General features: G+C 39.4%; 1 protein-coding gene across 4 annotated transcripts in view; it reads right to left on the bottom strand.

Annotated features, from left to right (window-relative positions):
* NEIL3 (nei like DNA glycosylase 3) overlaps window positions 1–14,705 on the bottom strand; it is a 64,019-nt gene that overhangs the window by 4,677 nt on the left and 44,637 nt on the right. For 3 of the 4 annotated variants that reach the window (XM_049704151.1, XM_004280923.3, XM_033407814.2), the window contains exons 5-8: window positions 14,247–14,321; window positions 12,519–12,685; window positions 5,219–5,388; window positions 3,363–3,780 (exon numbers count right to left, since the gene is read on the bottom strand). In XM_049704151.1, coding sequence (XP_049560108.1) covers window positions 3,363–3,780; window positions 5,219–5,388; window positions 12,519–12,685; window positions 14,247–14,321 — 830 coding nt within the window. The remainder of the gene's footprint in view (window positions 1–3,362; window positions 3,781–5,218; window positions 5,389–12,518; window positions 12,686–14,246; window positions 14,322–14,705) is intronic. The other variant, XM_033407811.2, reaches the window with a different exon arrangement.

Here is a 14,705-nt window from a genome sequence, read left to right as displayed (position 1 = left end):
GATAACTAGGACCATCATTTTGAATACTAATACTGGATTATAAACGGTCAATATAATAGATCAGGGTTGGAAAATCTTTTGCAGAAGGGACATACGTTTAGGCTTGTGGGCCTTATGGTCTCTGTTGCAAAATACTCAAATCTGCTGTTTTAGCATGAAAAGCAGCCAGAGGGAATATGTAAACCAATGGGAATGGGATGTGTCCCAATAAAACTTTATTTATAAAAACAGGGGGTAGGCTGACTTTGGCCCTTCTGGCTGTAGTTTGCTGAGGTAGAGGTCGTCACTAGAACCAAGAGTAGTGCTTAATGTATAATAGGTTCTTAATAAATACTTATTAATAAATAAACACTGAACATGTTCAATAAGCATTGTTCAAGTAACACTGAACAGAGATCAGATAAAAACTATTATCAAGAAGGAAGACATTACCAAGCACAGGTTTGTAATTTTTAAAATGGGTATTTTTTCAGTGATCAATTTATCATGGTTTAACTTATTTTACAGATAGGGTGATTCATTATAATAAAAACACTGAACTGATCAGGCTCACTGAATGTAGATTTTGTAGCTCAGCAGTATTTCAAGGATCGTAACAAACAAACAGAGGTTAAATGACTCATCCTGGATGGTCCCAGGTGGTTCTGACATCCTTGGGGACTGAAAACACCAAAAGGTGAACCAGAAGCATGAACGAGAGGTGAATGCTTCACTGGTGATTAGAGGTAGAATCTGGCAACCCTGATGGCGGCAGACCCGAGAAAACGTTAGTGATTTTCATTTCACTCATCTCACTCATCTACGTGAGCCTTTGCATCAGCTCAGGAAAAGCTTCAACCCAAAACACGTTATGCTTCTTTGAAGTGGTTATCACTGTGTTTTGTTCTGCGTTTACAATAGTTGGATCAAAGACTTAAAAACTGTCTAACAGTCATTCTTAACTGCTTAAAAATTGGTTCAACGATCTAATTTATAATCCAGTAGCTGGATAAAATTCAAGTCTATCTAAAGACCAATCTGAAAATATGCCCCATCAACATGGCATGTATCATGTGGTGATGAGAGCAGTAATTAAGAGAACAAAAGGCAAATTAATTACCATACAATTATTAAAGAAACAATGAACTGGCTATAAATTCTCTGAGTGGACCACCTGCTTTAATCCTATTATGTTGTGAGCTTCTGCTCGGCATCTTGTCCACAAAATGAACACTGTAGCTGCCAGACAAGGAGAAAAATGAAATAAATGACAGTAATTTGCAATTTATTCCTTGTAAAGTAGCTGGGTGCAGAAGGGCTGCTGGGTGAATGTATTTCATCACTTGACATTTATTCTGCTAGTTGATGTTGATTGATTTTGGAGTCTCATTCCTGGGGTTCTTATATTCAACACATATGCACGCTGCAGTGTTTCTAAGTAAAGCTGTGTGCTGTGATTAATCATATGACCCTATTACTAATGGCTTATGAAGAAATCTTTAAAACTTAAGGTTACATTAATGTTTTTTTAAATCCATAATTCATTAGTTAAATTGTCTGAGATTTTCTACAAAGCACTAAGGAAATAAAAATATGCCAAGATACTTCATTTGAGTACAACAAAAGCCACAATATTTTTAAATGATCACATCTGCTTCTTTCCACTTAAGCTACACAACAGAAAAGGCTGTTCAAAAATGATTTTCCTACAGCATAGCCTCCCAACTAAGACACTCTTAACTAGCTCCTTCATGAACTTCCGTCATGACACATTAATTAGTGTTCAGTGAAAAGGTGGCATACTGATCAAGTCAGTTAAAAGTTTGCCCGCCATAGCCTAACTCAAATGTCTATATTTTTTGAGTATTATGGACAAAAGTCAAACCAGTTATTATACATGATTATGAACAACAACAACAACAAAAAATCAGCCAAGGATAAACGATCAAGATTAACTGATGGTAAAATTAGAGTCAGTACAAGAAACTCGAGATTAAAGCACCTATTGACCAAAAAACATCTCCGAATTCTGTTATTAAAGTATTCCCAGAGGTTGGTCTAGGTTTGTGCAATGGTGGTCCTTCATCTCACTGCCCAAAGAATCTTTCCATCAGCAAAGACATAGCTCATCAGATGAAAAGCTGGAGATCAGAACGCCCCTGAGATTATTTTAGATCCCGTCCACAGCAACTCTTCCTCTCCTCATCCCCCACTGGCAAGAAAAGGCACAGGGGAAGAAAACTCACCTTCACTCCGTTTAAAATACTCTTCCCTGGGCTTCCCTGATGGCGCAGTGGTTGAGAGTCCGCCTGCCGATGCAGGGGACACGGGTTCGTGCCCCGGTCTGGGAAGATACCACATGCCTCGGAGCGGCTGGGCCCGTGAGCCGTGGCCTCTGAGCCTGCGCGTCCGGAGCCTGTGGTCCGCAACGGGAGAGGCCACAACAGTGAGAGGCCCGCGTACCACAAAAAAAAAATAAAATAAAATACTCTTCCCTTCATTTAAAGGTGCTGGATATACAGTGTCCGCTTTCTGAAGGAAAAGAAAATTGTGGAGAGATCTCTCTCCCTGAGGAGGCATAATATCAGGTGTGAGAGGAGCCCCAGATAAAGAAATTAAACAAGGTTGGGGAAGAACATTTCCAGGATCTGCCAATAATCATTAAGGCACAAGGATGACATTGTTTATTAAAATGTCTCTGTCTCTGGTGACAGCAACTGGGGGGTCTTCTCCTGAACATGTAGCTGGTAGTCTCATAAAACATATCTGATCTGGTAGGGTTCATTAACTGGAATTACAACTTTTTAATTTCAGGTTCAAAAGTAGTACTCACGCTCTTTGAGCCTTTTTGGTTGAAACAAATACCACACTCCCTGCCCCCTGGCTGTTTGAAATACAGTCACTTTCTTTGGCAGAAATGTCACTAAAAATATCTCAGATCCCTCTCTTTAGAACAGAAGACATTTACTAAGTGTTATGAATGATAGTTTCCCTTCTAGAAGAACTATCTTTCATCGGAAGAAAAGCTTAAACAAAACTGCTAACAGTGGAGACTGCTAACCGGTAAGATTATGGGGGATTTAATCATTATTCTTTATACTTTCCAATATTTTCCAAACACTCTGTATTAAGCATGTATATGGTTACAGCCAGAAAAAAGCAAAACACAATTTTCTACAGATGGAGGAAATTCTGTTTTTCATTCCCTTCCCTTCTCTAATATTATAAGCTAGAGGAGGCAAGGGAGGCAAATTACCGTAATAGTCTTTCAGGTTTTGACTGACATTTCCAAGATCAATTCAGCTTCCTCAGCAATGGATGATCTTTCTGCATTCTTAAAACTTACGCAAATACCTTAAAGAGCAAGGTTAGAAGCATCATACCTGTTAGAAAATCCAGGGTTGCCACTTTTGAGATCCCATGATGAGCAGTGGGTTGTTTTTAATCTTTTATATGCTGGACTAAATAATTTAGAGGGAGAGCAGACCATAGATGATATGTTTACTTTGTTAGATAGTTGAGTTCTATAGTTTGTTCTCTCCTTGGAGGGGTGCACTGTATCACTAAAGCAAACGTTAGTAGGAGGGTTTGGAAATTCCCCATCTAGTATCTGGTTTTGGCTTTCTTCTCTTTCCAAAGCACTGGATTTATTGCTGAAATCCGTCAAAACAAGGGTTGTAGTTCCAAATGCAGTTTTCCTGTTGATCTTCACTTCCGTCCTTGGTTTTCCAAAGCTATTACAAGGGTATTTCACTAAACTGTTAAAGGCGATAGGATTCTCTTCATTCTTGGGTACCGAATCTGGAAGGAGAGACCAGTAATTCTGCATTATTCCTATAAATACACTGACTGTTTGAAACATCTTTTCATTTGATTAAAACATTTAGTTCATTTATTACAGTGACCTCATGTATAGAACTAATAATACAAAGTTAGCTTGAGCAATTCAGAGTTAACCACCTTTAGATTAGGAAATAAAGTACCATATGAAGTGCAAAATTTCCAGGGACTCAGAGATGGGTTTAATAAAGATTTCTACTTGTTATGCTTTATGTTATGTTTAAGCATTTAAAGGTTACTGAGCTATCAATTTTGTTGCTATTAGACCAAATATTAAAGCAGTGTAAATAAGAGGTGACACCCCACAAAGCTTTCGATCAGCAGTTAGAGCCTATATCTAGATTATCAGGAATGTTTCTGTGAATGACAAGACCAAGTAAAGGCCTATTAAAATTAAGTAAAGATGAATTACAAAGACTTACATTTATTAAATATGTTTCAAAAAAGCATCCTAGGATCTTGGAATCTGTAATTTATTCTAAAGTGCAGTTATCTGCCTTTCATACTCAGAAAAAAATAACAAGAAAATAATTAAGATGTGTAAAGGCATTTCAGAAGGTCAGAATAAATGTGGAAACCTAAGACTGGGGTTTTCTGAGGGCTCTCTGTTGAACGATACTGCAGAGGGAGGGACAGAAATAGGAGACACAGTCCCTTCTGCTACTAGCAAAGGTGTATATGGGGTGATGCCTGCATTTCTGGCCCAGCGAACACAACACAACATGACAGCTCACACGATGGGGGGTCCAGAAGAATGAACTTTCTCCCCTAATTGAAGAAAGAAAGAACACTTTGAGAACACAGAAGAAGCTGCATCAGGGAGATGGCTCTTAATCACAGGTTTCCTCTGAGCTTCTACATCCTCTGCACGCACGAAATTGTGAGCTACGATGAGTTATTCTGAAGGATTTCAATGAAATCAGTACAATTGTCTGAGTAAAGATTTTAATAACAAGGGGTAGGAGGCTAAAGAAGAGAAAAAACTCAGCATTTTCCTATTCCACCTGCAATGATATTCTTACAGAAATCCTCCCTTTCAATTTATGAAACACTTGGACTGAATAACAAACTCAAAAGTTGCTGAAATCTGCATAAAACAAAGCTTTATTGAATAATTCATTAGAAACAGTAGAGAACAGATGTGATCATCTCAGTTTTTTGAGATACAACGGCACATACTCTTTTAGCACAAGCGTGTTTCCCCCCCGTTAAAAAAAAAAGTGCTCAACAGAATGTCAGCATCGTTTACATGCAAAGACTGGCAATTCCTTTAAACCTTTCAGAAAGAGAGCATTTTACTTCGTTATGAAATATCAAGACGGAACAAGACATGTACCTGACTTTGTATAATTAACCCTCTTTGAAATGGAAGGCACTCAGAATCAAAATTCAGTCTTACCTGTAGGCCTTGAAGTCAGGCAAGCATCACATGCTTCAGAAGACGGCTTATTTATTAGCGTACAGACCTCACATGTCCACTGCTCTTCAGACTTCCGGGCCACAGAGTCCATAAGATGACCCCCTCTGCTGGATGGCCAACTGACTGTAGTATTTCTAGCTGGCAGCCTGCTACAAGAGAACTTCTAAAGTTAATCATTAACACTTTCGTTATTGTCTTGTTCTTATACATTCTGGATATCTCAGAAACAATTACAGAACCATTAATACCCAAATGCTACATGTTTACTATTGCTTAGAAGTTCTCTCTCTCTCGGAATAAAATGTTTTTACTTGGGCCCTGCTGATTGCTTTTAAAGACAGAAATAAGTTTAAAGTGAAAGAGTTGTGTGTGTGTGTGTGTGTGTGTTTTAAACTAACTAAAAATATTTGACATAACCACTAGGGAGCATTTCTCAACTAGTTTTTTGTTTTTGTTTTTTTTTGCGGTACGCAGGCCTCTCACTGTTGTGGCCTCTCCCGTTGCAGAGCACAGGCTCCGGACGCGCAGGCTCAGCAGCCATGGCTCACGGGCCCAGCCGCTCCGTGGCATGTGGGATCTTCCCGGACCGGGGCGCGAACCCGTGTCCCCTGCATTGACAGGCGGACTCTCAACCACTGCACCACCAGGGAAGCCCTCAACTAGTTTTTTAAGTAAGTGGGACTCTTCCCAAAGCAAAACTAAAATATCTTCATTCAAATTAGGGAGGAAATGAGTCATGTAGAAATTAGAGCACTGAATGTAAGGTGAGAAAAGTTTTACGTTTACTTCGTGTGCCTCTGGAATTTCTCAATATCTGCTGGGCACTAAATCAACTGATCTATAATCTGTAACGATGGAATTCCTAAATGACTCCGTACTGTTACAGGAAATGTCTTTCTAAAGCTCTGATACAGTCCTGCTCTTTAGCACACGGCTCTGGGGCTACAGAGCACATCACGCGGTTCAGCAGCCAATGCAGTGTCATGGATTCCTTTCATGATTCCAAACATTAATACTGAAAAAAAGTTCTTTCAGTAAAGGCTTTGTACCTTACGTTTCAGAACATGAGTTCTTTGACTTTCAAAGGTAGCCTTGTCTTCTGTAACATTTTGCTCCTACCCATAATTATAACAGGTTTAAAATTCAGACTTGTCTGGTAAAATCATAAATAGCATAAGAAAATCTGAAAGTAAGACACATCTCATTATGGTTATTTTTATCTTTACTTACCTTGACTTTTAATGCCATTCAATATTTATCCCTGTAGATCAACTATACTTTAATAAAATAAATTTTTAAAAATATTTCTTATTCCTATGGAACACCAGACCTTCTATAGAATTTACTTCACCTAATCCCTGCCCTCTACTAACTTACTCTGAGGCAGCATCATACATTTATTCATAATTAAGTAAACACAATTTAAATAACCTTCAGATTTTCAATGTGCTCCAACTTTTAACCATTTTCATCTTCTATCCTATAAATTCCATTAACCATGAGGGGATATTTATTGTTACATAAAGAAGCTCTGGAAGCATTCTCTCCTTGCTGCTCCGTTTCTTAATCGCCTACTAATGAATTCTTTCCGATCTCCAGTTGGACGTGTAACAGGAATTCCAACCTTAACCCGTCTGTAGTGGGCTGAACGATGGCCTCCTAAGGACAGCAGGTCACAAAACCAGGAACCTGTAACTGTTACTTTATGAAGAGGATCTTTGCAGATGTAATTAAGGATCTTGACATGGCGAGATGATTCTGGATTATCAGGGTGATCTCTTAATGCAAACACAAGTATCCTTATGAGAGAGAGGCAGAGGGAGATATGATACACACAGAAGGGGAGAAGGTAACGTGACCACACAGGCAGAGACGTTAGGAGTCGTGTAGCCACAAATGAAGAACACTGGCAACCACCGGAAGCTTGAAAAGGCACAGAATGGATTCTCCCCTAGAGCCTCCGGGAGCACAGACCGGCCCACAGCTTGACTTTGGCCCGATGAAACCGATGCTGGGCTTCTGGCATCCAGAACCGTGAGAGAAGAAATTTCTGTTGCTTTAAGCTGTCAGGTTAGTGGCAACTTGTTATGGCAGCCATGGGAAACTAGTACAAATAAGTCAGGACCTCCTGCCCCCATCTGCAACTCTGCTAGTTTGTCACATCTCAGCAAATGGCATCACCATCACTCAGCTGATCAGGCCAGAAACCTGTGAGCCGTCCTTAACCCTTCTTACCCTCATAACTGGTCCACCAGCAAGTCCTGCAGGCTCTGCTGCAGAGGCAAATCTACTAGAAGGTCACGAAGTCTCCACGGCTTGCTGTGCTGTCCTCTGTGGATCGGAGTGGCAGGGTGCAGAGTGCGGGCAGTCACTCCAGCTGCACGGGCGCTGAGGACACTGTCGCTGGTGTCAGTCCTGGGGCTCTCTCTGGGCAAGGCCCACGTGCTGCCAGCACCAGCTCATACCTGCTCGGTGCCCGGGGACGGTGTGCTGGCCTGGCACAGGGAACAGGTGCACTGTCTAAACTTCCAGGACAAGCGATTCTGCTCCATTCCTCTTAGGGGACGTCATGACCTGGGCTGCGAGTGCACTCAACACAGGCGCCACCCACCACTGACCCGCAGACAGCCTGGTAGAGGCGCAGGGCAGAGACAGCTGAGGGAGAGAGACCCAAAGGCTGGTGGTTCTCAGAGAAAGGTCCTTGGGCTCACAGCGCCAGCACCACGTGGGAACTCGGTAGTCAGAGTCCAGGCCTCTCCCCAGACCTGTGAATCGCACACTCGGGGTAAAGCCCAGCAATCCGTCCAAATTCCACTTCAGCTGAGTCAGTTGCCACAGTCTACTCTGATCCCTTAGTCAGGGAGCCACAGTACTTCCTGGAAGCCCCCCAGAATGTGTTTCTCCTGCTGAAACCAGAGAGAATCTGCTATCATGAGACTTGAAATGAAAGGGTGAAGCAGGAAGCAGCTTAGACCTGCCTGTATTCTTTCCACTTGTTCCATCTGTGGGCAGCCCAGGCAAGGTCACCTTTGGGAGTTCCAGTTCCTGAGATGTGGGTTTTTATAGTTTTTGCATTGATGCTATGAAATTACCCCAACATTTATTTTGGCTCCATAATCCATAAACTCCCATTTTAATTTAAGATAATTTGTATTGGGTATCTTTCACTGTAGTCAAAATTTGAGTCCTTTGTAAACTATGTCAATGTTACTCTCTCACTTAGTCCCAGCTTACCCTTCCCCATCCCCATGTCAAGTCCATTCTCTACATCTACATCTTTATTCCTGTCCTGACCCTAGGTTCATCAGAAGCTTTTTTTTTTTTCAGATTCCATATATATGTGTTAGCATACAGTATTTGTTTTTCTTTTTCTGACTTACTTCACCCTGTATGACAGACTCTAGGTCCATCCACCTCACTACAAATAACTCCATTTCGTTTCCTTTTATGGCCAAGTAATATTCCATTGTATATATGTGCCACATCTTCTTTATCCATTCATCTGTTGATGGACATTTAGGTTACTTCCATGTCCTGGCTATTGTAAATAGAGCTGCAATGAACTTTGTGGTACATGACTCTTTTTTTTTTTTTTTTTGTGGTATGCGGGCCTCTCACTGTTGTGGCGTCTCCCGTCGCGGAGCACAGGCTCCGGACGCGCAGGCTCAGCAGCCATGGCTCATGGGTCCAGCCGCTCCGCGGCATGTGGGATCTTCCCGGACTGGGGCACGAACCCGTGTCCCCTGCATCGGCAGGCAGACTCAACCACTGCGCCACCAGGGAAGCCCATGACTCTTTTTGATTATGATTTTCTCAGGGTATATGCCCAGTAGTGGGATTGCTGGGTCATATGGTAGTTCTACTTTTAGATAAGGAACCTCCATACCGTTCTCCATAGTGGCTGTATGAATTTACATTCCCACCAACAGTGCAAGAGGGCTTCCTTTTCTCCACACCGTCTACAGCATTTATGGTTTGTAGATGTTTTGATTATGGCCATTCTGACTGGTATGAGGTGATACCTCATTGTAGTTTTGATTTGCATCTAATGATTAGCGATGCTGAGCATCTTTTCATGTGTTTGTTGGCAATCTGTATGCCTTCTTTGAAGAAATGTCTATGTAGGTCTTCTGCCCATTATTGGATTGGGTTCTTTGTTTTTTTGATATGGAGCTGCATGAGCTGCTTGTATATTTTGGAGATTAATCCTTTGTCTGCTACTTCGTTTGCACATATTTTCTCTCATTCTGAGGGTTGCCTTTTCATCTTGTTTATGATTTCCTTTGATGTGCAAAAGCTTTTAAGTTTCATTGGGTCCCATTTGTTTATTTTTGTTTTTATTTCCATTTCTCTAGGAGGTGGGTCAAAAAGGATCTTGCTATGATGTTATAGACTGTTCTACCTATGTTTTCCTCTAAGAGTTTTATAGTGTCTGGCCTTACATTTAGGTCTTTAATCCATTTTGAGTTTATTTTTGTGTATGATGTTAGGGAGTGTTCTAATTTAATTCTTTTACATGTAGCTGTCCAGTTTTCCCAGCACCACTTATTGAAGAGGCTGTCTTTTCTCCATTGTATATTCTTGCCTCCTTTATCAAACATAAGGTGACGATACGTGCGTGGGTTTACCTCTGGGCTTTCTATCCCGTTCCATTGATCTATATTTCTGTTTTTGTGCCAGTACCATACTGTCTTGATTACTGTAACTTTGTAGTATAGTCTGAAGTCAGGGAGCCTGATTCCTCCATCTCTGTTTTTCTTTCTCAAGATTGCTTTGGCTATTCGGGGTCTTTCGTGTTTCCATGCAAATTGTGAAATTTTTTGTTCTAGTTCCGTGAAAAATGCCACTGGTAGTTTGACAGGGGGTGCATTGAATCAGTAGATTGCTTTGGGTAGTATAGTCATTTTCACAATGCTGATTCTTCCAATCCAAGAACATGGTATATCTTTCCATCTGTTTGTATCATCTTTAATTTCTTTCGTCAGTGTCTTATAGATTTCTGCATATAGGTCTTTTGTCTCCTTAGGTAGGTTTATTCCTAGGTATTTTATTCTTTTTGTTGCAGTGGTAAATGGGAGTGTTTCCTTAATTTCTCTTTCAGATTTTTCATCATTAGTGTATAGGAATGCAAGAGATTTCTGTGCATTAATTTTGTATCCTGTTACTCTACCAAATTCATTGATTAGCTCTAATAGTTTGTATGTTATTTGCTGCTTTTCCCTTGCTGCTTTCAATATTTTTTCTTCGAATTTAATTTTTGATAGTTTCATTAATATGTGTCTTGGTGTGTTTCTCTTTGCGTTTATCCTGTATGGTACTCTCTGTGTTTCCTGGACTTGATTGACTATTTCCTTTCTCATGTTAGGGAAGTTTTCGACTGTAATCTCTTCAAATATTTTCTCAGCCCCCCTTTTTTCTCTTCTTCTTCTGGGACCGCTATAATTTGAACATTGGTGCGTTTAGTGTTGTCCCAGAGGTCTCTGAGACTGTCCTGAATTCTTTTCATTATGTTTTCTTTTCTGCTTTCTGGCAGTTATTTCCACCGTTTTATCTTCCAGCTCATTTATCTGTTCTTCTGCCTCAGTTATTCTGCTATTGGTTCCTTCTAGAGTATTTTTGATTTCAGTAAGTGTGTTGTTCATCACTGTTTGTTTGCTCTTTATTTCTTCTAGATCCTTGGTAATTGTTTCTTGTAATTTCTCCAATTTGTTTCCCAGATTTCGGATCATCTTTACTAGCATTACTCTGAACTCTTTTTCAGATAGGTTGCCTATTTCGTCTTCACTTATTTGGTCTTGTAGGTTTTTACCTTGCTCCTTCATCTGTAACATATTTTTCCGTGGTTTCATCTTTTTTTTTGGTTTGTTTCCTCTTTTTGATAGGTGGTGCTGTATTCCTGTCTTACTGGTTGTTTGGCCTGAGACGTCCAGCATTGGAGTTTGCAGGCAGTTGGACAGATCAAGGTCTTGGTGCTGAGATGAGGACCTCCGGGAGGCCGTACTCCGATTAATATTCCCTGGGGCCTGAGGTTCTCTGTTAGTCCAGTGGTTTGGACTCAGAGCTTCCACCACAGCAGCTTGGTCCCGACCTCTGGCCTGAGAACCAACATCTCACAAGCTTCATGGTGTGGTTAAAAAAAAAAAAAGAAAGAAAAAAAGGAGCAGTACAATATCAAAGAATAAAAAACAAAATAAAATTAGAATGATAAAAAATACATTAAGAGAAATAAAAGTATAATTGAAACAACTGGTCGCTGGGGATTCCTCCCGTCCCCTTAGGTGTCTGTGGTCTCCCACCAGTGCCTGGTAGGTGCCCTAGCTGTGAGGAGACAGAAATTCCGCATCCTCATAGTACGCCGTCTTGACCCCGTCCCCCTATCTCTTTAAAATAAACTTCAAGTTACACTTTTTCCATGAGATTTTCCCAACCTTTTGTATACCTATAAACTTCTAACATCCCCCAAACTTTTGTAGCACTTTATGTGCTTCATGTCTGTACTGATTATTTTGGCTTGTAATCACATATAGTTCAGCTCCTTTATACTGTTAATATTTCAGCCAGCCTTCCCCAAAGAGACCTACGGCCTCTTACCAGGGTAAGTACACTGTGGAAAAGGAAACTGTCAAAGCTTTGAGGACTTCTGGACACTAGTTCTGAACTGACACTAATTCCAGGAGACCCAAAAGTGCCACTGTGCTCTGCCAGTCAGAGTAGGGGCTTGTGGAGGTCAGGTGATCAATGGGATTTTAGTTCAAGTTCATCCCACAGTGGGTCCCTGAGCCCATCCTGTGGTTACTTTCCCAGCTCTGGAATGCAGAGTGGGAACAGACTTACTCAGCCACTGGCTGAATCACCACACGTGTGTTTAGTAAGTAGTCAGTTATTTCACCAAGAAGACTGCAATTTTGTAAAGAGAGCTTGCTAACGTTTTATAATATTATTTCAAAAGCAAGAACTTTGGAAAATACTTGCATTTTCCCAATTATTGACAAAACTACACCTCCTGGTAATCACTTTACAAATGAGATGAAAGTCAAAGCCTGGATATTAACATCAAAGTTAGAGATTTTCTACTGAATTCAGAAGAGGCTCGTAAGTCATCTTCAGCTCATTCTGGTTTTTGGATGATATTATTTACTATTTCCTTCCAAGTGTTCAAATACTTGTGAGTTATGTTCTGTTCTTAATAGCCTGATAGCTATTCAACTATGTTCTCTTATTAATAGCGTTTTTATTAGAGAATTAGGGCAAACAGTAAACTTTAAATTAGATTTCTCACCATATGTCGACATGTTGAGCATTTTCCTTCTGACACTGAGGACAGAAATATGTCATTCTCTTATTCTCCCCTAAGCGACACACAGTTATTTTGCAGCAGCACTGACCACAATTAGGACGCTTGTAAACCTTATAGTGGTTAGAGACAGCAGATCCTGCTTTGTGGCACTAAAAACAAACAAACATTACAATGTTATCTACAAAATAGTATTGAAAGATATATTCTTGAAAGTCATTTCCAAAAATAATTTGTTAAAAATGTACATATGTTTATACATATGTCCTCATAATCTTTTCTTTCATTTGAGAAAAAGATATTGACAAGATTCAGCAACATTTGTCAAATAAGATTTGTGTGAAATAATTAAGTCATTATTGTATAACTTATTAGTATTCAAAATTGTTCTTTGCATGGCTTTACCCTCCTATCTAAATGGGATATAAAAGTTCTATAATTTAAAATGTCTTTCATGCCTTTAAGGTTTTTATAATTAAACATAATTATGTGGTTATAAGAAAAAGACTAGATTAGCTTTAAATCTGATTATTTTTAGAACACCGAAGCTGCTCACTTTGTTTCAACAGTCAAAAAATTTATTCCTAGGGAGAAACACTTAACAAGATCATCTTCTTTGTTGACCTGAAAAGGGACAGTTTTTTTGTTTTTAATCTTACAGACTCACTGAAAAAGAAAAATTTAAATGCCATCTTAGCAGCGAACATGTTCTGTTTTGGCATAAGTTCTGATACTCTCTGTCACAGTTTTATTCTACTCACATACAGTTAAAGCTCCTACAAAGAGAATGTTAGGGATTTACATCAGCAGTGTGAAAATTTAAAAGCCCAGAAGTATGGTGGATCATATTAGAAGCTGAAAATTACAGGAACAACTCATATTAATTTAAGCAAAGTACTGAAATGCCCATCTTAATCTGAGCAGAAAATGGGTAGGTATCTGTAATCATCTTTCCCTAGAAGAATAAGTGAGCGTATGTAATACTAAAATAGCCATCGATACTCAGGACAGGTATGTAAAGCAAGAGGCTCATTAACACTTCAGGCCAATTAATGAAGAAGCCTACAATACCTGACTTTCCAACAGTAGTAAAAACAAACATTTAGAATACAGGAAATGGACTGTAGAGAAAAAAAGACATATTTATGATACTTCGTTTAAAGGCAAAATGTGTTTACTTAACTCTGTATATGCATATATATGTATATATACAACTTACAAAATTTACAGTTTAGTGAGGACTTATTCTCAAAACAGTCTCTGTGGTAGATAGAGAAGTATTATTATCCCGTTTTACAGATAAAGAAACTAAATCTAAATTAAGTTACCTAAATAACATTAACCACACTGATAGGTAAGTGGCAAAATCTGATTGAACTGAAGTCTATATTTATCCCAAAGTACTGAATCTCTCTCTAGGCTACCTATATGTTACTTTTATATATCCAAAATTAGAACAAGAGTCTAAGTAAGTAAAATGCTAACATAGTTGTCCCCCAACTTAGTGTAAAGATAATTTAATATAATTAGAGTTAGACAAGTTTGGACCGACCTGTGACCTAATTTCAAGGTGTTAATTATGCCCATAACATGTCACTCTCCCCTATTGCACCTCTATGCTCTTACCACTAGATGGCTACATACAGCCTTGACATTTCTGGTGCAAAGGGAAATAACTGACATTTTACATAGTTGAAAATTTTTTGCTCTTACCCTGTAAAAAAGAAGGCTGAAATCACGTATCATTTTCACAAGGTGATGTGTCTGTTCATCTGTTAACTGACAAACCTTAAAATAGAAAAACAACTCAGGAGAGTTTCATAATTTGTTCATTATTGTAGAAAAACAATACCACTTGCCAGTTCTACCTAAGAGAACTTGAAATAGATTTGAAATATATGCATCTCTTCTAAAACTCATATATCTATTCAGTGTTATTAACAGTGTATATTTTTAAGTGATGGTACTACAGATAAAAAATACCATCCATTCTCGAACTTATTTACAAAACAGAAATAGATCCACAGACATAGAAAACAACTTATGGTTACCAAAGGGGCTAGCCGGGGGTGGGGTGGGAGATAAATTAGGACTTTGGGATTAATGGATACACACGACTACATAGAAAATAGATAAACAACAAGGACCTAACTGTATAGCATGGGGAACTAT

This window comes from Orcinus orca, chromosome 21 (genome assembly GCF_937001465.1).
Source record: "Orcinus orca chromosome 21, mOrcOrc1.1, whole genome shotgun sequence".
In the NCBI taxonomy this organism is placed as follows: Eukaryota; Metazoa; Chordata; class Mammalia; order Artiodactyla; family Delphinidae; genus Orcinus; species Orcinus orca.
The sequence above is the reverse complement of the archived record's forward strand: the minus strand, read 5'-3'. Positions and strand labels throughout refer to the sequence as shown.